This window comes from Ascidiella aspersa, chromosome 8 (genome assembly GCF_963924565.1).
Source record: "Ascidiella aspersa chromosome 8, kaAscAspe10.2, whole genome shotgun sequence".
NCBI lineage: Eukaryota > Metazoa > Chordata > Ascidiacea > Phlebobranchia > Ascidiidae > Ascidiella > Ascidiella aspersa.
Window position 1 is genome coordinate 20,747,165 of NC_139454.1, and position 27,113 is coordinate 20,774,277.

At 39.7% G+C, this 27,113-nt stretch overlaps 1 protein-coding gene across 1 annotated transcript in view; it reads left to right on the top strand.

Annotated features, from left to right (window-relative positions):
• The first annotated feature begins 907 nt into the window (after positions 1–907).
• LOC146136803 (protocadherin-16-like) overlaps positions 908–27,113 on the top strand; it is a 94,902-nt gene continuing 68,696 nt past the window's right edge. The window contains exons 1-7 of the mRNA XM_083396255.1: positions 908–1,324; positions 1,589–2,320; positions 2,822–2,931; positions 3,514–3,627; positions 4,078–4,193; positions 5,075–5,207; positions 10,301–10,499. Coding sequence (XP_083252381.1) covers positions 974–1,324; positions 1,589–2,320; positions 2,822–2,931; positions 3,514–3,627; positions 4,078–4,193; positions 5,075–5,207; positions 10,301–10,499 — 1,755 coding nt within the window. The 5' untranslated portion in view covers positions 908–973. The remainder of the gene's footprint in view (positions 1,325–1,588; positions 2,321–2,821; positions 2,932–3,513; positions 3,628–4,077; positions 4,194–5,074; positions 5,208–10,300; positions 10,500–27,113) is intronic.

The following is a 27,113-nucleotide window of genomic DNA, read 5'->3' on the forward strand; positions in this document are numbered from 1 at the left end:
TTTACACTTAAAAAAATAATTTTCTTGGACTTTTTTAAATCTACGGTATTAACAAATATATTTTCTATAGTGTGTAATCTAATTTTTCTACTTATCGTTCTTGAATTTTATTAAACAGTTTACCGTTTTATCAACCGTAGTGCCAATTTTACCTGTCACCAGCAGTGCTTTCTTTGGAACACTCACGCGTCAGTGTTTATTTAAAACAGAATCCGCGAGACGACGCTCCAGAGAAACCTTGCGCGGTCGTCAGAGACGCCAAGCGACTTGCCTTCTTCGCGAAAGCACGTTTGAATGCGTGCCTCGAAAGTTTTGTTTGTAGTAGCGGCCAAGAGGCAAGGCGAGCGAAAGCTGTAGGCGTCAAGTCAGCTGATTAAAACAATAAAGTGACTTGCTAGCAAAATATTGATCTAATTTTGGCGCTTGCAAGTTTATCTCATTCAGTTTTATGTGCTAACGACTGCTGGACTAAAGCTGAGGTATAATCTCAGGTTTGTTTAGTAAGGAATAGTTTGAACTGTTGGTATTTAACAGCTTAAAGTAGTTTGAAGTAGGTGAACCAGCAAAATAAAAAAAATAGCTGGCTTTGCTTAAATTTTGCAATTGTAATAGTTGTTCTTCTTGGGTTATATTAGCTAGATAATTACATTCAATGCAGATTAGCTCTGAGGTAACTTTGTGTGACAACGTTCATGATTTTTGTTATTTTGTTGACCAATTTTGGTGAAGATTTACATTTAATTGGTTATGATTGCTTTGCATTTTTTATACAACTTTCCAATTTTGTTTATTGCAATTGTTCATATCAAGTGTTAAATTGTTTTTTTTGCTATTTACATGTGTTCCAATACAAATTTGTCAGTGCAACGTTAGTGTATTTTCTTTGTCTCCAGATCACTAATACACAATGACTTTATAAAACCACCAAAATTTATCTTCAAATATCAGGGAATTATCCAACAACGATGAAAGAATGCTGTTTCACAACTACCTCATTGCTCCCACCAAGTGGACAGGAATAACTCGTAGGAAAATCTGCTTAATCTTTATAGCGACACTTTTGCAAAATTTTGACCCGGCTAAAGGGGAATTAACATTTCGTGTCAGCGAAAACGCAACAATAGGTACAGAAGTTGCATCTTTGACAAACTCTTCGGAAAGCTTTTTTCTTTTAAGTCCTGAGGACTCACCATTTCGAGACTTTTTTGATGTTAGCCTTCTTGAAGCTAGCGGTGTTATAGTGACAACAGATAAATTGGACCATGAAGTCAATCCAACTTATTTTGCATCACTCCTTAATGCAGTGACCAGCGCTCATATACAGGTAAATCATTTATAATATGCCATGTAGCCCTGTTTTTTTTTAATGCTTTTATATTTATCATGCACCCGATTTAAAATTAAACTAATACTAAGTGTTTATATTTTTGCAATGCAATTAAATAAAATGAATATTTTCACTGTAAGGTTTTTTTATGTTTTTTAAACTTATTGTTAAACAAAATATTTCAGTTTTGTTTTTTATAGAAATATGTGCTATTTATATATGGTTATGAAATGCTAAAAGAAGAATGTTCTTGTTTTTAAGGTGGAGGTTGTTGTTACTGACATTAATGACAACACACCAACATTCACTGCTGATATAATTCCTCTCAACATTACCGAGGCTACTGCTATTGGATCAAAATATCACTTGGGGTCGGCAACAGACGCCGATTCCAAGCCTTTTAATGTCCAGGGATACCGAATTATTAGTGGAAACATCAATGATGCTTTTTTCGTCAAGAACCGAACAGTCAATGAGCAAGTCTTTGCCGATTTGGTTGTGAATCGCAATTTAAACCGGGAAGTTACTCCATCCTATTCGCTCACAGTGGAAGCATACGACGGCGATACTCCACCCAAGAGTGGAACTGTGCTCGTTCGTATTCTAATTCTCGACGCCAATGATAACCCTCCAACATTTAACCTCACCCGCTACTCAGTAGAGCTTCCTGAAGATTACACTGTGGGAGAAGATGTCATCACTATTACAGCTTCAGATAAAGACTCTGGTCAAAACAGTAATATTACCTATAGGATTGACCGATCGCAAAGTGATCCTGACTCAGTTTTTATGGTCGATGCCCTGACAGGCAGGATATATTTGAACAAGGGACTGGATTACGAAGATAATATGCAGCACAAAATTGTGCTTCAGGCAATAGATGGGGGTGCAGAACCCCAGATAGGCTCCACAGTCGTTATTGTGGATGTGCGGGATATAAATGACAATAAACCAACGATTGAAGTCATATTTTTGGATTCTGATGGAGCAAAGGTAATTTTTTGAGTGTGATTTATTTCTATTTGTTTTTATTTTTCAAAATATTTATCCCTTTTTTTAAGCTGGTGTTAATTGTATGTAAAAAACAATTTGTTGGTCAAAAATATTCCATCCAAGAACGCAGAATGTCAGACGAAAATTTGGTAGGATTCTAGACCAGCGCCGAAATGAAAATATATATGGGGAATAAATATAATAATAATAATTGAACTACCCCAACCGAAACTTTAGCAATATAAACGCCCGTGGTAGGATTTTCGATCAGCGCCAGTCAGAAGTCATTTGATAAAATGGGCGGCTTGGTTTACAGTTAACATAACAAGTTGTCAAAATTGAAACTTTAGGAAGAAATAAATATAAATACTTGACCTACCCAAAACCCCAACTCAAATATTGTTAGCAATATAAACGCCCCAACGAAAACGTGGCAGGATTCTCGATCAGCGCCAGTCAGAAGACGTCTGATTAAATGCCCGGCTTGGTTTTTGCACGCAGGTGTCTGAAGCGGCGGAAATCGGCGATTACATTGCCCGCGTATCCGTGTCTGATCCTGATCTTGGGGAACTACCGCACTTTAACGTGACGTTGCAAGGCGGAGACGGAAAGTATGGGTCATATTTGTACGATGTGTAATACGAAAAAAAATTATTTTTTAACAAAAATAAAGTTTTGAAGCACAATGGTTGGAGATTGTAGTAAGACGTATAAAGAATATCAAAGCCCATACAGAAGTAAATATCATTTTGAACGTTTTCAATAACTCTTTATGTATTTTCAACATAGTCATATAGTAACATTAAAATTCAAATAAAAATTTACGATACAGATAGCTGTTGCTCGATTTTATGTGTCCTTTTTTTTTTTCTTTTTAGGACAAAAACAGTTTTCCGCACCAAAGTTCTAAATATCGTTTTGCCTGTAGTTTGTGCCAGTTTATTTTATACGTTTCCAGGGTAGTCTGTAAACTCCAGGCCGTTGACCAGAGGCGCCTAAACGCATTTTTTGAACTGAAATAGAAAAGTTAAACACCATTTTGAAAAATAATGCTTTCATTTAGTAAATTTTTTTGATATGCGACACATGTAGCCTATACAAAAAAACAGGCTAAAATCATGTTTTTTAAGATTCTTGTAATACATTCTTTAAGTGTCGTTGGTGTTTACTAATGGACACTTTTTCACTTTCAGGTTCGACGTCCAGACGGAAAACGACGTTGTGTATCTTGTATGTGCAAGCAACGATTTGGACCGTGAGACCCAATCCTCCTATCACATCACACTAAACGCCACCGACTTTGGCAGGTATAAGACAGAGAAGCCTATTCACGATATTTTTTTTTAAGTCAGATATAATATTTTTTGTCGAATTTTATTAACTTGATTCTTTAAAAGAAGGAAATATAAGAAATCATGCAATAAAAACTGTCTTGAAGAATAATAATTTCTAAAATAGCCAAACTAAGCACACAACTCAAAAATAAGCACGTTTATTACAAATAAGCACATCACTATTGTCCAAGACACTGCAACCGAAATAAAGACAAATCTTACAAAAAAAAACGGTATACGGTAACCGTGTTTATACCACAAGTTAAAAGTTCGTTGTCGTTTTCTATGAACAGCCAGAAATAAAAAAAAATGACAAAATAAGTGCACAACCCAAAAATAAGTACAAATCTAAATAAACACGGTACATATGGTAACCCTGTTTATACCACAACTTAACAGTTCGTTGTCGTTTTCAATGAACAGCCCACCGCAAACCGCTTCCAAATCCCTGACTCTCACCATCACCGACGTCAACGACAATCCTCCGGAGTTTGAAGACGACAGATACGAAGTGGAGTTGCCTGAGGACACTTTTCCGGGTTAGTCGTTATCTTGACTCGGCACACTCGTTCTAATTAATCAATTACCCGTTTCAGGCAACATTTGTGTCATGCGCTTTTATAGGCGAGCTAATTTGCGGTGGTCCTACTATTAAAGATGTGCATTATCCTAAGCAAACCCGGGCAAAAAATGTCCCGCTGTTCATCTTTAGATTTATTTTCAAGCACAAATAGCTCTTTACGTTTTTTATCTTGATTTTAGTGTGCATTTATTTAATAAACTTATTACATGGCGTACTAACTTAATACTATTCTAACCTGCTTGCAAATAATAATGCTATTTGCAACTTTCTCGGAAATTTAAACCGCTTTATAATACGTGTATTTTGGATTCCTTTTCAACCAGGCCCACCAAAAATAGTCTTATTCTTATGCGGCCCCTTTTAAAATAATTGCCAATCCCTGATCAAAGGCATAAAACCTAAATAGAATGCAGGATCACTCAAAGGTAAAATACACACCCCTTTGATCACTTGTTTATTTGTAATTAACGTCAGATTTTAACGCATAGCGCGCCATAGCCGCTTGTGTGGTTTCGGTGAGATTCGCACTCACGCCCGCGGGTGTAAGCGGACACAACGAAGAGTAATTAGCCCTACAATCATCTCCCAACAGAGCATCTGCGACATCATTAAAAAAATATTAAAGTAAAATTTGTCGTCTTTGGTCGCTTGTTTTTTTAATCGACGCCTTTTAGGAATAACGCGGGATAGCCGCTTGGCTGGTTTTAGTAAGATTCGAACTTACGCCCTTGGGTTTCGCAGCTTGGTAGAATAATAATTAATCCGACTATCATCTCCCAGCCGAGCATCCTGCCATATCACTCAACGAATGTTAAAATAAAGCGCTTTTGGTGGCAGGTACCTTTGTGATGCAATTGGAAGCGAAAGACCCTGACGAAGGTTTGAACTCCGAGGTGACTTATCGTTTGCAAGTCGGACCACAAAGCTCCTGGTTTGATGTGAATGAGGATTCGGGAGTCATCACAACCGAGTAAGTTTCCGTATTTGTTGAAATGGTCAAGTTTAGAGATTTAATCCCGCTTCCTCAAATAAAATCTTTTTAGCGCTTAGACTGTGTTTCATGGGTTAAAAACGCCATACAAATCGTGATGAACAACTTAGTATTACCTTTTAATTGATTGTTCCTTGTCAAAAAATGAATTATCAACCAACGCTTGTAAAACTGATTAAGCCATTTTATTGCCAACTGGACTAAAAGCTAATATATATACATATATATATATATGTATACTGCATATATATGACTTTTACTTTACTTTAAGTTGTACTACACAACCCGCTTAAGCCGGGTGATTTTAATTGCGCACTTCTGCTAATTAAACGATTGATTTATTTCTTGTGAGTGGAAAACAATAGGGCAGCAGTTCAGTTGGACGGTTCATTTTACGCAGGCTTACTTTCGTGCTGACAGTATTTACAATAGGCGGTTGCTTTCCAGTCAATCGTTTGACAATTTCGAATTGAATTGCAAGTGTGCGCCGGGGAGTTCTCGGTAAAAGGAGTTCTTGTAAAATCGATTGGTTCTTCGTATGGGAGTGTAGTTTCAGATCAACAAAGCCATACATCAACGTTAGTAGCGCTTGTAATTGCGAATACAAAACTGTGTGTCTGCCCTCCATCCGTATTCATTAGTTGCCGTTCAAATCGGGGCAAGGCGCTGTTTTGTATTTAGTCGTACAATGGCCAATGCCTTGAAATCAATCGACTTTCGATCTTTCAATGCGCATTCAAAGCCTGATTATTATTTGTAAATCTATATTGTCAAAACACGCCATATTTACGACTTCGAATCAGAACGCGAAGGAAATACATCCATTTGTAAAGCGTATTCATTTAATTTCAATTTTCTGCCAATTAGACGACGAAACGCTACCAAGAAGGCCAATAAATCCGCCCTTCGCGTAATATCATCCATCAGACCTAAATGGCGATTCGCTTTAAACGGATTAAGTTAGGGTTACACCTGTGTGATGCGCGGAAGTCTCAGCAATTGCTCAATAAAGTTGGGCGCTGTTTCAGATCATGACGTAACGGCAGCTTTTGTGAAAATCGTCGTGCGCGATTTTTTGACGTTAGATGAATGTAGGTTTGAACGCCCATTTTAACTTTCTCTAAATTAACTTTTATTAGTAGTTTAAATTAAAACGGTGGGTATACTTTATACTGAACGATCCACATTTAGAAAATTGCGAAATTTATTTGTCACATTGGCGAACTTGCAAGATTTTTTCTATGCAGTTTCAAAATAATTTTTTACGCTATCTAATGCAACAGATTTTAAAAACATATCGGTTTGATTTTTGTGGAAAAAATTAATTAGGAGCTATCCAAGGCGTACACGAAAATGTTGCCCCATCTAAGCGGACTCTGATATTCCTACTACGTCAACAGATTTCGTTTGGTAAAATTCACCCGAATTCGTTTTTCTTTCATAAGCGAATTAGAACGATTATCCTGAGCGTAAAGTTGCCGGTGCAGCTTTCTGCGAACTTTGTTGTCACGCTACACTCCCGCGCAGATGCTTAGAAGCGCTTTATGCACTGTACCCCAGCGCCTGATACTTTGCCTGTCAACGCTCGCATTCTCGGTTGAACTCGTGGGGTTAATTAGTTCCGGTACCCCGCGGGTAAGGCGACTCCCCAACTCAGTGCTTCGCAACCTTTTTGGGCTTGCTGCACCCTACAGAAATTATAAATAGTTCGCGGCACCCTTGCTTACGTTTTTGGATTGGATTAACTGGAACGTTACAATAATCGAGATTAAAAAAAAGAAGCTTACCAATAGAGCAAAAAATGGAATCCTAAATAATTTAAAGTATCTCTCGGCACCGTTCAACGTCAATAATGGCACTTAGAGTGTACACGGGCTGCTGTGTTGTTTTCACCTCAAAACTGTTTTTTTTATGTAGTATTTATCACTTCGATAGTTATACATATACGAAATTAAAAATAAACGTTGTTTTAGTTTTTCATTCACACTGGAGATTAAATAGAAAATCACTTTGAATCGCACGACTCCTTATAGGGTACAATATATCCGCAAAGAACAAGATAAAATGTTAAAAACGCCTGAAAGGCCGGTTTAGAGCCGATAAACCAGTACACTTTGAAAAACAAAGCACAAACGATCCCCCCAACAATTTCCCCACAAAACAGTCGCTTAAATACCGTGGTTTTGTGCGCAATTTCGACCAAGCCAGAATATAAGCAGTGGCAGCGCTATGCGACTCGAAAGGTAACACGTTTTGGGCGCCCGTTCGAAAAGCGATACCAGGCCGGGGCTACGGCGTTCCGACCGCGATTTGTGCTGTCAGGCCGGTTAAAGTTTTTTTTTGTCAATGGGCCGAGCTTTGAAAAGCGACACCCCTGCCTTGTTTTGACACTTGCGCTTTGGTATGCGCGAAATGTGTGGAGTCTGTAAACACGCCTATCAACGTTTGTGGCTCTAACCCACGGCTGATCAATAGGGGAGATTTTCATTTTTTCCAAGGGAAATATATTGCGATGTACAGTATAATAGCAACAGCACATCTCTATTGACATGTTGCGCAGTTGTCATTAAGTTATATTATACATTTTTAATAATTTTGCCTAATTTGCGTTTATTATCGTGTGTCTGTTATTTGAAATTTCTGAGAAAAAACATACTTTATGAGTGACACAACAAAGTAAAGGGAAAACCTTAACCAAGTTTTTTTTTTACTCCAAAAGCGGTAGAGCGCAAAACTGCCTTGGGTATTTTTCCTTAATCTGCACAACAGCGCTGCTAACCTTCATAAAAAAAAACATTTCATCCAGCAAAACCGAAAACTGCCGACGAATTAGCTTCGGCTAATGTTCGCGCGTGGACGTTTCAAGATCCCGGCCTTTGTCGGTTCGCAACGCGACAAAAGACTTATCATTCAATTACCCGCCTTTGTAGGACTTTACGTGCTAAGGGGCTCGCCCTTTGCGTTCTAATAACTGCCTGAAGCAACTACGCGACTCAAAACGCCGCTAATTCGATTACCCACCCGTGTGAGAGGAGTGGTCGATTGAAGTCGACTGATTGTACAGTTAATACGCGCGTTTCAGTTTCGCTGTTATGCTGTTAACTAAATTTCATGATATTAAAGTAAGGGAACATACCAGTTTTTAATAAAAAGGCAATAATATGGATGTAAATTGTATAGGTATACTGTCAGCTGTAGTTCTGACATGTATGACGGCACCTGTAAGCTTTATTATTGCGTAGCATTACCTTGTGCCCCATAATGTTTTTATATTTGTAACCCAATTTTAAAATAATGAATACTCTTATCAAATACAGCGGAAGTACTCGTCATAAAGACTTCAGACTTTTCTTGGGAGAATTTTCGTATAACCCTGCGAAATAAAGGTTACGACGCTCAATTGACTGGGGTTAGGAGTTCCGTTAAGCAAATTATATCGCTTTGTATCACAGCCACGAATTTGCCTTTGTTTTTCATGCCAAGGCCAATACACAAAGACTTTTTTGTTTGTCAAAAGATCGGCGATGGTCGTTCTAAAGCGCGGACAATGTCACGTGCAGTTTAAGACAAGTCTGGTTTTCGACGTTCCAAAACATAAATTGTGTGCCTTTAACACAGGGGTTCTTAAACTGGGGTCCATGGACCCCTTGCGGGTCCGTGAACTGATATTAGGGGGTCCATGAAGGCCTAATTAAAGAACTAGTTTATACTTAAAGTAATTAACTTTTAAAAGAAAACACTTTAATTCAAAATTAAACGGTTTTGCACTGAATGTATAGTTAGACTTCATTTAACTTTCACATTTTTTGGACCGAAATAATAGAGTCATGAAGTCTATTTGTATTGTGACGTCAATTTATGACGTCATTTTGGAGCATTTCTTGTCTACCGGGGTCCATGCAAAGCAAAAAAAAATTTTAGGGGTCCGCGGTAAAAAAAGTTTAAGAACCCCCGCTTTAACATATTGTTTTTTTTAAAACAATATCGAATCAATATTTTTCGAATGGTTACTATTTGCGTGTAAGTTATAGTAACTGAAGCAAACTTATAAAACATCGCAAATATGTATTGGAATAAAAGTTATACCTAACGAGGAACTGCAGATACATTATTTACCAATACGAGTTGTTTGAAGTAAACCCTACATCGGTTCTGGTGATCAAAGGCGTTTGGTATTTGCCTACACTGATTGCCATTTCAATCGCTTTTTTAATGTTGGTACAAAAAATAATATTTGCCAAACGTTTTACCTAAAATCTATACATAAACCGTCCCTGGGGTGTTATACTTCAGTAGCGTAGCTTATTGCGCTCACACCTTTCAGCAGAATAACTAATTCTCCTTAACATGCGGATTAAGCCGCGCGAGGGGGAAAGCGAAATGTCGAACGGGCGAAGGTGGCAATATTGTTGCGCTTCGCTTATAAATATTTTAAAGCATAAAAAGTTAATATGACGCGAGCTGTCGAAAGCCGATTGTTTTCGAACGGGTTCGCACCATACGAAATATCGAATTTGTGACGGGCGGCTGTAAATTGCTTAACGTCTTTATTTGGGTTTTGCTTTTAACCCCCTGTATACTTGTTTCCTGTGCTGGACGAATTGTTCAATTCAGGGCTGCGGAGTCGGAGTCGGACTCGGGACTTAAGTAAGACTACTTATAAAACTACCCGAGTCCGATGTGCGCATGCGCAGTACCAAATTTCGACACTGATAAGGCCGCAAACTGAAAATTGTATAGGTGGAATAGCATATGGTTGGATATTTTCCATCCACGTAAACTCGGGACTCGACGAAATATACGGGAGTCGGACTAAGCTTTTTTAAGCGACTCTACAGCCCTGGTTTAATCACATTTGGAACTTTAAACGAGATTACACTTTTGAAATTCAGCTAGCAATGTTAAAGTATTGTTTGGGCGAGTTTTAAGTGGTTTTCTCAAGCTTGCTTTTTTCTTTTTTTTTTTAAATCCAACATTTTGTCTCGACTTTTGTATGTGGCTCGAACACTTTTCCGCTAAAATAAATTTGATAAGAACGCATTTAAAACGCCAACCTCGTTTTGTTCCAACAGCGACGAACTGGATTACGACCAAGCCACCGAAGTCCGGCTGACCTTGATCGCTACGGATAAGGGAAATCCCCCGAAATCGTCCAACACTACCCTAGTGGTGAGCATCGTGGAATCGTCCGCCTCGGCTCCGCACTTTGAGAAGTCCGCCTACTCGACTACAGTTGCTGAGGACGCACGCAACGGAACTTGCTTTCTTCAGGTTGGTGGGAATATAATTTGCCTTATTGCTTATTGAGGTCATAACTGTAGTTGTTGAATTCAAGTTACCTCCTAAAAGATGTTATGGTTCATTGGTACATTAGTTTCTTATTTGAAGTTAGGTTGGTTGGGAATATAATTTACCTTATTGCTTATTGGGATTGTAACTGTGGTTGATCAATTCAAGTTGCCTCCTTCAAGTTGTTAATGCGCAAAGGGTTATTGGAACAGTGGTCTCTTATTTGAAGTTAGCCGAAAAACAATTGCTTTTTATAAGTTTAAATTGTTTCCAGGACACAGGTTGTAGGAAATGAAGGAAATCAACTTGCTTCCTAAACAGGTTGTATAGGCGATAAGTTGTTTCCCACAGGTTATTACGAATCATGTTGCTTCCTACAAGTTGTTCTAGCGATAAGTTACTTCTCACAGACATGAAGTACTTTATTTACGTTAGTTGGCGGCGCAATAGTTTATTTATTTAGGTCGGTGGGCCAAATCTTGCGTTCTGTGGATTAACTTGAGTTTAAGTCATACAAGTTTATAGAAGAATTGACACGTTAGTTACTTCAATAAGATATAGGTGGTTCTATCAGTGGCTTTTGCCACGTTCGTTGGCGTTGTGTTATTTCCTTAAGGTTATCGGTGGCATAATCCATTGACTTGGCATAGTATCGGCACCGATACCACCCTAGTATCGGACGAGTTCCGATAGTACATTCGGCATCGGGTATCGGATCCGGTCCGATAATGTCGGAAACACATACCTGGTATATAGGGTACATTTAAGAGTGACAAAATAGCCTTAACTTGTGCACACTCAAAGCCAATACTTTTCGGCTGACGTCATCGCTCGAGTTGAACGCTGATTGGTTGTTGTGCGTGACGCAATGCTCGGGGTCCCATGGGTTGTGGCATGTATCCCTTGGTAGATACAGGTTGATAGGCGATAAGTTATTTCCCATAGATTTTTAAAACATAAATTGTTTTATATAAAAGGGCGTAGCTTTATGGAATTCAAAACCATTGGCAGCAGGTTTCTGCTTGTTGATCACTGTTTTTTTGCTGACGCGTATATAAACAAATAAAACTCAAAGTTTAAAAACCTGAGTAAAACCAGGATCAGACATTTTGTAAAACGAATATAATACATTTCGCCTATACTGGCATCGTCACTTCCTTAATTCGTATGAATTCATAGGCGAAAATTTATATTCCTTTAACAAAGTGTGTGATCTTGGTTTTATTTGTTTCATATAGGTTGGTGAGGAAATACAGCGTTTCCTTAAGTTAGTAAAGTGCTTATCCAATTAGTTCAGGTTGAACCGACAATATGTGGCTTCAAAAAGGCTGGAGTGCGATTTTTTCCAAGACAACCTCGACCTGCGCTTTGGGGTGTAGAATTCCGAGTTGTCGATAGCTTTTTGATCTGTGTCTCGTAACGCGTCACATTGCAATCGGCTCTTCTAATGTCGCGCTAAATCCAAACAAATCCCTCCAGTTTACCAAAGGCTGTCGCAGCCCAATTGTTTTGTCACCGGATCGTTCTCTCGGTCCAGCAGTGATGTCGAGGATTAATTGACCCTCGGGTGCCGCGACTTAACTTAATCTCGATATGGGGGAGATCGATTTTTCCCGAATCGCTTCAAGCCACCGCTAATCGTGATTGGATTGCGTCCGAATCCAATATGGCGCCGTTATTGATCTGTTTGCGTTTTGGTCACGAGCGCTCGCTATAAAGTGCACTTCAATTGGCTTGAGCATCCCAAAGCTCTTCTACAGCATTGGCGGACCCAGGGGTACACCGGGCCATGACTTGTTTCGGGCCAAATTTTACTTTAATTTTTTCTCGATTTATGCGAACTTCTATCCGCTTTTGCTAGGGTGTTTGCCAGTTTAAAGTAATCCTTTAGTCCCAAAACGCTATGCCTATGGCATGTTGGGCCTTAACACCTCTATATAGTGCAATTATTGTCAAATTAGACTATAAATGCCGTTATTTCGAGCAATATGCGAATCTCCTTTACGTGTTAAGACTTCAAATGCCCTTTTTATTGAATGTTTTTGAAATATAAACCAAACGCAATACCTCGCGCGATTAAAAATGCTTTTATTGCTACGAACTTCCCCAAGTTCGCTTGAAAAATCAGGTGTTTTTTAAATGAATTGTGTGGTGAAGTAGCCTTGTAACATTATCCCTCAAAATTTGTCAATCCTGTATCCGACTCTGCTAAACAACACTTGTTATTCTTTTAAAGCCGATTGTTAGGTTAACTTAATAAAATGCATTCAAGGTCAAACGTGCACTCTATTTTTGGAAAGGAAATATGCCGCGGTAATCTGTCTCCTTCGAGTAACGGGTTGAACCCTCAAGTACACTCACCTTTAACCCCGACGTCACCGGGTTGTTTCTTGGAAATGACAACTTACACCGTTAACTGGGTTTGTGTGAGATTTACCTGCAAGGAATTTCACCATTCGCTTGATGTCTTACGTAATTTTGTTTTTTTGGGGGCGACGGAATATAGTGAAGTGAACTGGAGTGCAGGTTAAAAGAGACAGGTTTAAACGTAGTGTAATATCAGTGTTTCTCAACCAATAGGTCGCGACCCCAAATTGAAGTCTGTTAAACTTGGTAGTGTCGTCAACTGCATTGGTAGACATTTGAATTTTTATTGAGATTCGTTCTGGGCTGTTATTTACTTACGCTTAGTATTTGTGTGTTAAGAAGTACTGTGCTCTTTAATTGCTTTGTTTGAACGGTCAAATGGCCATATGTGAAACACGAAAAACTGTGCTGATCAAATCAATATATCACATGGCCTTCAGCGAGTGCGCTGAAAACCTGAATGGCCCTTATTTCTAAAAAGCTGTTCACTTTGCTGGTCGCAAACGCAAACGGGAAGTGGCTTGTTTAAGGTAAACCGTCGCCTGTCAAAATTCTCACCCCGGGGTCGCCAGCGAAATTTTCCTTTTTTCGCCGCTCTTCGTTTTCTTTCTCGTTTTCGTTTACGCAAAGCGACTGAAGGGTCGCGCTTATATAGCCTAAAGTGAACGCCACGGTAAGACATAGCATTTAATGCTGCGGGTACATACGGTAATCTACGGAGCACTGGACCCAATAAGGGTTCAGTTGCATATCTGAGTATAATATTTAAAAGGTTCTCTTTCAAAATAAAAATAAAAAAATACGGTTTTTGGATTTTTTTTACGACCAGTGGCGGAACTTATAGGTTGCTTGCATCTACCCAGAGAAATCTTTAGTTTAAAGAGCAACCGGTTTTGTTTATATATATTTCGGACATGAGTGGTAAAAATAAGTTTGAATTGTCAATTCTGGCGCATCGTTAAGAAATGTTTTCGCATTGACACGTACTCTAAAACCAAGCTTTTTAAATATGCTTTACAACCACTTGGGCTAGATAAATTGCGACGTGAGTTGCCACCTATTTCCACAAATGTTTGCTTGTTAAAAACATGCCTCGACTCTTTTCGAAGCATCCAAGAACAAGCAAAACGAATGGCCAAAAAAGAGAGCCCGGGGCATTTTAATGCGCACTGTGACTTTCTGAAGTCGCCTCTTGACCAACGATAACAGCTTACGTAAATCACACACTCTGAAATCAGGCCTTTTAAATATGCTTGACAGCCCCGTGGCTAGATAACTTGTATAGATGAAGTTGCACCCTATTTTCACGACTGTTTCTTTTGCGTCACTTAAAAAAGAGCCCCGATTATTATTATTATTGGTACGGGAAAAAACGGTCTAAGATGCATGGGTATAAAGAGAACCCAGAGCATTTCATAGCGGGCTATTATTTCCGGTCGTGAAATAAATACCGAACAACTTACACACGAAGCAATAAGGTTAAAGTCGGTGTTGGCCGTAAAGCTTGGCTCAAACAGGACGAAAAAGCCTCGTGCAAAGAAAAATATGTCTCCGCGCGCAGCGAGAGCGTTTCCTATATACCCTGACTAAAAGTCAACCGCATTCGAGCACCTTGCTGCATCCAGTTTCAAACGAAAATGTCACGTCGCGGAATCCGATCTGCGTTACGCGGCATTGTGTGCAGCCCGCACTAAACTGCCGCCCGCATCGCAACCCAACGTACGTCCGGGCCTGGTTGTGCCAACGGCGCTGTACAGTTTAGGATAATGGCAGACATCAATTTTCCTGAAAAATTAGTTCTTCAGTCTATTGTCGGAATGTTTTAATAGTTAATTTTCGGAATGTTTAGTAAGTATGTAATTTTCATTTCCCCGTCGGCGCTGGAAATAAAATACACAAAGTATAGGCTATGAAAAAACACACTTATTAGTGTTTGCTTCTTTTAAAACTGCAGCTTTTTTTTTCATTTATTTTTATGTAAATAATAATGTACTCTCTCAGGTAACGTAGGATGTAGATCATTTTGATGTACGCGATTTAGCTTTTTTGTTTTTTTTCTGTTATTTGTCTTCGTTTCCATAAAAAAGAAGTATGTTAAAAGCAAAACTGCAACCCAAAGAGGTCCCTGCCATTTATATTGACTATACAGTCACTTATTCGTTTATTCCTTTTCATAAGTGAAACCATTCTTAACGAACCCAAACGGCCAATTATTTTGTTGTTCCGTCTTTCGAGGTGGCGGAAACTTGATTCGTCGGCGACGTTCCACTGATTTATGGACGTGGCCCAATTGAACCTGTCGAGCGTGTCCATCTGACAACGGTTAGTCGTCAGGTGGATTACTTTGAACTTTGAAAGCGTTTTAAGTTCGCAAATCGACTCACTTCGACTGGGTCGACCTAGTTAGCGAAAGGGCACCTCTCCGTTTGCAAACGACTTCGATTTAAGTGTCCGAATTGCTGTGCGGATTAGCTGCGTTGTGGGCTGTTGCTTGATTGTGTGCGAAGTTGCGTCAATACCCGATATGCCGTTTTTCTGTAATTTGCTAAAGGCTGTTACTACCCACACCAGGGGTTCTCATCCGGGGTGCCGCGGTACCTTAGGGTGCCATTTCTAATGTCCAAGGGTGCCTAGAGATGATTAATAATCTTTAAGAATATGTTTTTTCTTTAACTCTTACAACTTTTTGTGTAAGATTAGAGTGGAATAAATCCAATTAAAACTTTCTACGTTGTGCAGAATTGATGTGTGTTGTTCCAGTTCCGTTTATTGTGACATTTTAGTGATTTACCTACGGAAAAATCTTGTGGGGGCCGCAATTTATTTAATAATTCTGATGGTTGTCGCAAGCCGCAAAAGGTTGAAAACCACTGACCTACACTTTCAATTCCACGAAAAACGCTCAACAATTATAAGGCCAAATCCGATGGTCGCATGCGCGCTACGATGCTATTTGCTCACGCTGTGTGCCGTAAGCAGAGCTGGGTACATAGGCCTAACTGGCTTGTGGGTAAACAACCCAGGGCGCACGGGGCAGTTAAGAGTGTATAGTACCCTCCAGCCTTGCTAAAGCCCGGTGCTGTCAAGATGCTTTTAGTGTTCTTTCGGGTGGACGATACATGGCACCGACATCATGATTCCCATGCTTTGCTTGTGTGCGTTTCCCAACACTTACATAGTTACCGAGGTCTGTTGACTGTTTCGCGAAAGGGGTTGTAAAATCGAACAAGGGTTTCCTCGGTTTAGAGATCATTACGTCACGTCTCGTCTGACGTATTTGTCCCAAGATGCCTGGCGTCCAGCTATTAGATGTTACAATGGCTACTTTGCAGTTGGTGTAAATACACTGATGAACTCGACTAATAGCAACAAATCACCCAAAGGTTTACCACGAAAGGATTTTACCCTATCACCGAGCAGTATAGAAATTGTAAGAGCCTCAATAGGCCAACCTACAATGTTCGAACCTTGTTAGGTCAGTGGTTCTTAAATAGGAGTCCTCGGGGAGTAGTAAATAAGTCCAGGAAGGCTAAAGATCGAGCAGCACTGGCTAAGGCACACTCAATCTGTGATTTGACCACTTAGGCTCCGTGGTCTCTTGGAAATCTTTCGCGTTATTACCGGGCAATGCGAGCCCGGCCTGTAATTTTTATTACAGGAAACCAACCAAGAACGTATATATATCACTGAATGGTAAAATAGATTAAGAAGCGCGCTTCGACGCATTGGAGTTCGCTGTGTGCTCTGCGTTAGCACGCTTACAGGCCGAAGCCCGTGTAAATAGGCGATTAGCGCTTGGTAGAAGTGGGCAAGCGAAGCGCCTTGGGTGAATACCACGTCCGCGAGGCCACATTCCGAAGTGAGGCCTTCTCTCTGCAGACGGTGTATCTCTGCGCTGGCAAAGGACAAGCGCGTCAAGGCGATTTATCTTGCCGGCAAACGAAATCGAACGCCTTTCACCGGCGAAGCGTCATATTTTTTTCATATTTTTTCAGGTTTTTGTATTAAAAGACGCCCTTCGAGATGGCTGATGTTTTTAAAGGCATATATATACAGATATAGTCGCATGTTGTTGTTTTCGCCAATTGAAAGTGTTCGAAATACGGTGAATTACATATTTGATGTAGCATTGGGCAAGATGTGGCGTTTATAGCTTAAGTTACGATGGTGAGTTCTGTTGGCAATCACTACAACTAAAGCGTATTTTCCACGTTAGTTGGACTTGGCACTTTTCCTTCGTTTTTCTCGCGCAATTGGACATCTGCATGCTTTAATGACTTTTCGCTTGCTTTAATGACTTTTCCCCTCATTTTTCTGTTTAGCAAAAAGTAAACGCAACGTCTTACATGTCAAAATATGTGTTAACTTTTATTTTTATACATATTTTTTTATTCCTTATCTAGGCAATAAACTCAGACTAAAAACTAGTATTGACCATAAGAGCCATTAAAAAAACACCCATAATTTTGTATCCCTTTTATTATGTTTTTGCGAACTCCAACCACAGACAACCTGTGTCCAACTGTGAGAGCAGGTGCTATAATATGGGTATTTGAGGCGTCTCAAACTGGGTGTTTCAGGGTAACTGGATATTTTGGGGAAAACTTGGTCTTTGGGGTTTCTCCAATGTGTGTTATTTTCGTGTCAACTTCTCAAAACGAACTTGCCTCCAAGTGTTTAATGTGGCGAGCCGTACACCTCTCGTTCCCATAAAACACGTGTTTCGCCAAAGCCTCCCTCTTCGGTCGTTTATTTTCTTTGTCGCCGTGACAATAAGATGTTTATTTATTTTTCTTGGACCGCTCTGTCGCGGTATTGTGTAAGCGCGTGTGAAAGAACGCCTCATTTGGGAAACGAGGCGAACGTGCTCGTATTAGAGGCATTGGGAGTTATAGCGCCGGCGCCGCACCAACGTATCGAATGGCAGACAATACATCACGCCCGATATCGTAAACGTTCTACGAGTTTGCGTAACTCAGGGGTTCTTAAACTTTTTTTACCGCGGACCCTAACAATTTTTTGGACGTCGCGTGGACCACCATAGGCAATTTAAAAAAAAATGACGTCATAAATTGACGTCACAATACAAATAAACTTCATAAATCTGTTGATTTTGGTCTAAAAAATGTAAAAGTGAATTGAAGACTAAATGCAGTCAGTGCACAACCGTTTTGCTTTTAATTAAACTGCTTTCTTTGAAAAAATGATTACTTTTTAAATATACACTAATATTTCGATTAGGCCTTTATGGACCCCTAAATCTAACTCACGGACCCCAAAGGGGTCCATGGACCCCAGTTTAAGAACCCCTGCCGTAACTAAAATATGCTTGCCATTCATCTTTAATTGTTTATTAAAAAAAGTAAACCAAGTAAGTTAAATCCCATACAAACTACTAGCTTATTGTTGAAATATTCGTACGGTAGCCTGTGTTTGTCTTTGCTCTCACTGAATATGAAATAACTATCGATTTTTTGAAGAATTAGTAAAGTAAATTGACTGACTAAGTGACAATGATAACTTCGCAACAAACGTTTTTATGAATTGTTTGGCTTTAATGAGCTTTAAAACAATTGGATATCTTTCGCTTAAAATAAGTGAAGATTGTCGCTCCGTCGCTGCCTTTAACACTTATTTCCATTTGTGATCGTTTCTAGTCGTGAATTTCAAATCAGCAGTTTTGGCATGAAATCAAAAAAAGTTCTTTAAAACCTTTAAAAGAAAATTATTCACTTTAAAATTAAGCGTCATTTGCGATAAATAGTGCTGGTTTATGATGTTCTCACCCTGAATGTTGAAAACTTGACGTATTTCGCCTTTCGCAGGCGTTACTTGCGCACTTCATATGGCGTTAAAAACCTATATTTGCACAATTACAAGATGGTCCCGTTGATCGATCGTCGAACGGTGTTTGCCAGCGATAGTAAAATCCATTCAGTGATCACGTTTCTACGGGCGCGAAGCCACTTTTCCTGCCTCGCTATGTTTGATAATTGCTCTCCCAGTGTTGGTTTAGGTCAGAAACCCAACAGAAAATTGACAACTCAGAATGTGCAGATGTGCTTGCTGGCGAAAGAATGGGAAACCGATCTTAGGAAAAAAACACTTTTTTTTGGCCTTGAAACACTATTTGAAAAGAACAATTTAAAAGCGCTTTTAAGAGCTTATGCGGCCTGCAATTGAAAGCTACATAAAGGCCTGTGAATTGGTTGAATTTTTGGAGCGGAATAACATTTTTACCATAAATCGCTTCTTGGAAATCGCTAAGTCGGCCGCTTTTACCTGCCATACAACAACCTGTGTTTAAGGGCGTTCTAGAATCTAGACATCCGTTTGAAAGCCGCGAGACCCTTTGAAATCGTTGAACTTTGGGAGCCTAATTACCTTCTTACCATCCTTCGTTCGGTGCCAACTTACGCCGTTTCGCTCGCAACGTTAAAAGCTTAACCTTGTCGGAAATCAGCAAAATACACGGTCGCGCCAGAAATCGCTTAACCACATCAGAAGCCGTTTTTTAGCACGCCTGTCTGTCGGGCTTTCGTAATTCGTGCCTTGCGAGCGGATAATATCGGGGCGCCACGTAAACCATAACCAGGCTTTTTCTCCAACGTTTGGGTATGCAACTTGTGTTGTTTAAGAATACTGCTGGACTTGCAATAATAGCTTTGTGCAAAGATCAGCCAGCTTGGCCGTACGTTCACTAAATGGCGAGATGCTATCGCAAACTTACGCAACAGACTTTCGTTTGCTGATTTTTCCAGTGTACCGGAGCGCATATTAGATATATCCAGTGACGTCACTTTTTACTGTTGTCTGATCGTAAATTTACTATAAAATTGTAAACCGGTAAATTTAAAAAGAAACTTGGAAAAAAACAATACGATACACGGTATCAACGTAAGTTAATCTCTTGTCACTTAAAACGTTTAAAGTAAGTTAATTTCTAACATAACAGAATATGCACATCCGACTTTTCGACTGCAATATCCACTTATTGCTAGCGAAGCTGGCGTATTGTGGGATTTCTCTGTCCTCCTTATTGTGTCTTCAAAATGACGCCCTAACCCGTTTAGTAGTGCGTACCAATATCGAGCCACATCGTTTAGAACGGATTTCGCTGCATTGTCGATAAAAGTTCGACTTTGAAGTCCACAAAGGCGCTTTGCTGTCTGTCAATTCTACAAGAATATTCGATATTTTCGATCGAAACCTCAAGGAACTGGCATTAGAAAGATATTTGTTTATTCCACTTGGAGAGTGTTTCGATTTTTTGTTTAACTTCGTTTTTAAACTTAGTGGGCGCCGTTCTATGTTCTTTAAATATAATCGCTGTGTTTTTGTGTTTCGTTTTGGTCTTCGGAAAGATAATATAAATTATTCGTAAAACACAGACTCTAACTAAGTCAATTACCATCACGGCCGCGGCACCATCTATAAAAATGCATAAAGCGAGAGATTTCCGATCGTTTCAAATGCAGTTAGAGCTGAGCGCGATCTATATATCGGCGCCTCCTGGTCAGCCGATTTCCACTTAAAACCCCTTGGACATCTCTATCTCGGTTTGAAGAGTCGACGCCATTGCTTTGGGAGGTTTAGTTGCGACCGTTGTCCGAACCTTTAACGAACAAACACGGGCGTGGCAACTAAAATTTAGTCCATTCGTATAGCATAGGGTTTTTAAAACTTTTTTTGCCGCGGACCCTTAAATTTTATTTTAGCCTCCCGTCGAACACGGTAGACAAAAAAAAATCTTCAATGATGTCATAAATTGACGTCACAATCAAATAGACGGTCCGAAAATGTGAAAGTAAAATCGAGTTGAAAAATACATTCAGTGCAAAACCGTTTTACTTTAAATTAAACTATTTTTCTTTGACAAATTGATTACTTCTTAAATACACACTAACATTTCAATAAGGCCTTCATGAACCCCCTGAAACTAGTTCACGGCCTCCAAATGGGTCCATGGACCCCATTTTAAGAACCCCTGGTAAGCAGTATAGGCGCCCGGCGCATCTTCAAACGATAAAAGCTCGGCGAATGTAATTGAGCGCTAAACGAATTGCGGGCCCCAACCACACGACATGGAGCCGATGCCCAGTCGCCACTCCGTCCCTTGGGACGAATTGGATTGTTCTTTCATCTCTGTAGTTCTAAAGCCTTTCGCCAAATCACACTGCTGCTGCTTGTAGTCCGTTTATGGTGTCGTCACTTTGTTGAAAATGAAAATAACAGCCACGTTTAAGGCAATCTTCAGCTTGCACAAAAAACACGAAAATACATTTGAAATTGTAGTATTGCACAGTCCTGTATTGTCAACCCGCAGCAAAATGTCTGAAAGAGCAAGTGAAAAACGTTTTGCTATTTGACAGGAACTACATCGTTCAAGCCACTCCTGGAAAAAAAGATTGTCAAAAAGTGCTTTTGCGACATTAGTTGTAGTGTTGGGTAAACAAAACAGTTTTTTTATGACATTCGATTAGAGCAGGGGTTCTTAAACTTTTTTTACCGCGGACCCCTAATATGATTTTTTTGCTTCGCGTGGACCCCCGTTGGCATGACATTTTCAGAGATGACGTCATAAATATACAATCACAAAACAAATAGACTACAGAAACCCGCTGATTCGATCGAAAAAAGTGAAAGTGAAATGGAGTATAAATACAATCAGTGAAAAACCGTTTTATTTTTAATTACACTCTTTTCTTTGAAAAATTGATTACTTCTCAAATATACGCAGTTTCAATGAAGTCCTCATGGAGCCCCCAAAACTTGTTCACGGACCCCCAAGGGGAGTCTCGGACAGGGGTTCTTATTTTTTTTAAGTCGAAACCCCTCAAAAAGTTTTTGGTTTGCACAGGCCAGGGTCGGCATTGAGATTTTCGGGATGACGTCATAGTCCGTTGTCCAAAACGAGTAGCCTTAGGAAACCTGCTATTTTTTGTCCATCAAGTGCGAAAGTCTAAATACATTTAAGGAGGCCCCAAAGCGTTTATATCCAATAAACCTTTCTTTAAAAAAAAAAAAAAAAAATGAATCCACTTTTAAACATTCTCTACCTAAATTTTGATTCGGCCTTTATTTCGCCTTCGATTGCAAATTATGCGATGGAATGTGCGTTCAACCTGCGATGAAATCCAAACTGGATGTTGCATCAAATGGAACTGAATAAACCTTATCGCAAGTTCAATCCGATTAATCTGCATAAGCCTTTAATTTTATTGGTGCACTGAAAAAAGAAATTGATTTAGTTTTTATTGAATTTGCTTATTAAGGTGAGTTATAATGGCTGCACTTCACCCTAATAAATTAATTATTGGTCGGTCTTTGCACGAGGCATCGTTTTCCCTTATTTTATATTGGCAGTACCGGATGTTGGGTTAGAAATGAAATGAAGAAATACCTATACGTTAGTTATCATTTAGTCAGACAGCTGTAATTAACTAATTGCCCAAGTCGGACCGACACATCGTTTTTTTAAATCGTCTTATTTATGGTTGGCCGGTATGACGTAAATATATCGGATGCCAGTTACAAAGATATCCTTCTTTACAGTTGTAACTATAGTTTAAGATTTTTTGCAGTATCTACCCATAAAAGAACTGTAAAATATGGGATCCCAGCTACAAAGATATACTTTACAATTGTAACTATAGTTTAAGATTTTTTGCAGTATCTACCCATAAAAGAACTGTAAAATATGGGATCCCAGTTACAAAGATATACTTTACAATTGTAACTACAGTTCAACATTTTTTTGCTGTATCTACCCATAAAAGAACTGTAAAATATGGGATCCCAGCTACAAAGATATACTTCTTTGCAATTGTAAGTACAGTTCGAGAATTTTTTTGCGGTATACCGGTAGATGTATCTACCCATGAAAAAAATATTAAAATTACACGCAGCGGGTTTGATTTTCCAAAATTGTAAACCCTTGCTTTTTTTTCTAACTGTTCATCACATGAAACATTCAAGCCCCGATATTCGGGCGCCTCATTTTGAGAGAACGCGCCATCTCGGCGACAGAGCCGATTACGACTCTTCGTTGGCAACACACGTGCAGAATTGTCGCGCATTTACCGGCAAAGTTTACTCTCGAGATTTTAATCACCTATATAATTGAAGTCGTTAATGCGGTTTATCGTCTGTGCTGTTTTCCCCACAAACACATAAAACTTGTGCGAAAAATTCGGTTTGCCCAACACTTGTTCGCCCGTCTCTCCACTGCAAAGCCGCTAGTACAGTAGTCGTAACCAAAACTGTATGAATAGATGTATTGTATATCGACCAGAGAACATAACAAAACAAGGATCCTTTCAACATACAAAACAATTTTACCAATATCGTTTTATGAAGAGGATAACTAGGATAATGCATAAAATGTTTTAAAAACCTGCACTTGTAGATTCCTATACTGTGCCTTTGCTGACGAAATATATATGTCTTTTAAGATCTTTTTAATAGTGTCTAACCTGAATTGCTAGTTTTGCTAGATTATTGTGCTATGGACCTGCGCTTGGACATGAATTGTTGTGATGCATGTGGCTACACCGCGGCACACGATTCGTTATGCTGCTCGTGCTTTAAATCAGTGCGAATTTCTCAGATGTATGTCTGTAACCAGTCTTAGCAAACACTTCTGTATAGAAAAATAAACTGATACAGAAAGGTAAATCTTCCTGGGAGGATTTAAATCAGTGTTTTTTTAATTTATGGATTGCGAAGCAAAATTGGTTCTGTTGGGGTCGCTGACTGCAGTGTTTCACATGGTTCGATCTATTGAGATTAAATTTTTGAACGATTTTTTCCTCCATCATTTTAGAAAACTGTAGGACAAATACGAAGACATGTGCCTCATGATAATTAAATTCGAATTTATATTTATGCTAACGGCTCATTGTTCACTTATAAAAGGTTCAGTGAATAAATTGTGTCGTCGAAACCTCGCTGTCATACCTACGCTTAACACTTGGGTCGCCACGAATAAAATAAACGTTGACAAACACTGATTTAAATGAATTAAATTGTTTTCTGACAAACTGAACCTTAACGTTTTCCACCCCCTAAAAAGCCGAAACGATAACCAAAAAAGATCGGCCCTAATTGTGTTGAGTTTCCTAGCGGGCAAGTAACTGAGTGTCATCTCGAAAGAGTTAAACGCCGTCGGCATTCCGCAAAAATCCTTTTGGCCGCGCAAAAGCTTAAATCTGTCGTCGGCCTGTATCGGATGCTCCTGGCCTTATGCAAACAAGCCTGGTTAGCGCTATAGTGTAAGCCATCTCGTGGGAATGCATCCCACCGTCTGTTTTAACCGCTAACAGAAAAATTGAAAGCGTTTTGTTAGGGTCGCCTACAATGACGGTATATATTGTTCGAGGCTGGTTTATGCGATTACTACAACAGTCATTTTAATACTGTGTCTTTTTAACGTAAAAAATATCAAACCCCATGCAGAGTTAGGTAGACGTTTCGAATATCTGTTTATTCATTTACAAAGTGTTTTTTGTGCTTTTTCAAAAATTGGCTGTTTTTTACGACCGCGTTAGAATCTTTTAGTTCCTCATATTTTTGGCGATTTTAAAGTGCCTTTTTTGCACTGCTGATCGGAGAAAAAAGGTCGCCTATAAACTGGCCCAGTATTTCGGCCTATTGTGTCCGGAGATTCAGCTCAAGCACGGCAAGTTTAACATTTTTAAGAAGAAAAAGTCCGCCATTTTAACATTCTCTGGTAAATGCCGTGTTGACATTACGCTAAATGGCCGCCGTTCACAATTAGCGTTGGTCGCATTCCTCTGCCGGTATATAGGTTGACCATTTGTGTCCGCACTTGGCTTGTCCGTCGCCGCGCGGCATCTCGGCAAAACGCATTTCGATCATTCGCAAATGAGTTCTTGAATTTGCCAGCCTCGCCGCATTAATCCTATCCACCAGCGCCGAATTAATCCCGCCTGACAGACACTCGTCTTTTGCAAATGGCCTAAAAGTAAGGTTGACCGTTGAGCGACTGATTAGTTCTGTTATTCGGATACCCGGCTGCCCCCTTCGACATTTTTTGCTTGTTGCCTTTGGCTTTTCCTTCAGTTGACATAGAGCTGTCATCGACTTATCTTCAGCGGGGTATACAGCGGCTTTTTGTGCCATTGACTCGAAACCGTCTGTTTTTGTAGTTATCCAAACAAGGGCGACCTTTTGAGATATTCTTCCTGGAAACGAAAACGGAAATAAATTGACTTTTTACCGTGAAGTAATATAAAGCAAGAAAACTAGAAATGTTAAAAAAATGAAAAACCAAGCTTACTGAGTTGGTTTCAACGTTCTGAAGGTTGTTTTGCGCATTTATATCCTTTTTTGTGTCATTTTACGCGTCTTGTTGGCCGTGTGTGTCATTCCCTGATAAAGGCTTTCTGAATAGTTAGCCGAAACGTTGGACGAACCAATATATACCACAAGAACCTATTTTTAGTAGTTTTAGGTAGACCTTTTAAACCCAACTTTCTTAACGTAAACATAATGCGGCGCCCAATAGCGATCGAAAATTTGCTGCTCGCCCCGAACACCGAAGCTGTTGTTTTAAGGGGGAGACCTTTTCCGCATCAAAATCAACAGCGTCGCCGTTTCGCGAGACGATTCGTCAAAAAAAGGAGCCCAAATTCCGACGCAACTGTTGCCACAACTGGCATCACGCCGCTCGAGTTTGTTGCCTTTGTGCGATTTCAGGGTTTATTCTGCGCGCCGCTTTACTAAACAACGCGAGTCGCCATTGTTTAGCAGTTGGCGCGCGCATCTCTCGACTTGACCTTGGCCGAATTTTCAAGGTCGAATAGTGGCCGAGGTGTTCCACTTGTATTTAAACTGAAATATGGCTTGCATAACGAAATGCTGGTGTAAAATCGCTAAACCAAACCAGCAGAGTTTTGTTGTGACTTCGATAAAAAAGCTTTGTTCACATGAAGCGTTAAAACATTATATCATCGAAATATTTAAGTCGCATATGCTACATTCAAAAGGCATCTGCAAACTATAATATAAAAGTAAACAAACAGGTGTTTATCTCCAAGCGTTCTAATCCGCCCCTAAAAATACATTTTAATGTTTTGGCACCGGATTGTTTGCCCTTGTTTGGGGCTAGGGGCGAGTTATGGGTGGGTTAGCAATTAGGTTAGGGTAGAAATTGTTAGGGGAGTTGGTGATAAAGTTAGGATTTAGGTTCGGGATTAGGTAAAAGGTTAATAGGCCTTATTCTGGCCATTTAGGTTTTATTCCGACGGGTTTAGGTCTTATTCTGATCTAGACGTTATTAACTATTGGGTATTAGGCCTTATTCCGAATAACTGTTATTTATTCCGACATTGATGTTGTTCATACTTAGGGCTGGGGCCTGTCGTAAGGCATGCGTGTAGCAACTTGCAACAGTTAACGCAGCATCGGCAACCGTCGTGAGTTTGTGGAGGCAGCCTACGCGCCCGTCACGGCCAATTGACGTAATGGAAAGCAGAACCTTTTCCATGTTTCCACCCCAAACACTGCGACGGGCGCGTTTTTTCCACACTGCAGGCCCTGATTTTGCCGTAGATTCCATTTTCGCTTTTCCAAAGAAAGTGACTGAACGAACACAAGTAACACTTTATAAACAAATGACGTCTTGATAATGAATGGCGAAGCCAAAAGGGTCGAGTAGATCGACATCTTTTCGATACGAGCTTGTATCATATTCAGTTAATGTCTTCAGTTAATGTTGGTGTATCTATTTTCTAAATTGCCGCAAAAAAGAACGTATAGATCAGCAAACTTCAAGTTAAACCATTTTCAAGGCAACATGTACTTTTGACCTATATACGAAACAATTTAAATTGCGCCTAAAGGTGCCGAAGTTGGCTTTTTTTTATGAAATGTTGGTCGAAGCGGCAGCCGCCCTTTCTGCTACTACACAGTCATGCGCCGCTAATGGGATGATTGTGTTTCACAGCCCAACCAATGCCAAACCGCCATATGCACGACGCGAGGTTTTTCAGCTCAAGTCGAATCTATCAAACCCCATTTGACTTCTGCCGGTAAAGTGGCCCTTGACACCTCTAATGGAAATATTAGATTTCAACCTCCAAACTTTTTGTGATTTTAGACGCGAAAACCGTGCAAAAATGCGGGGCAAACTGCTGACTTTCACACTGCAGTTTTTCGGCATTTCTTGGCACGGCTTTGTTTTGTGCTTTGCCAATTTCGCTCCAT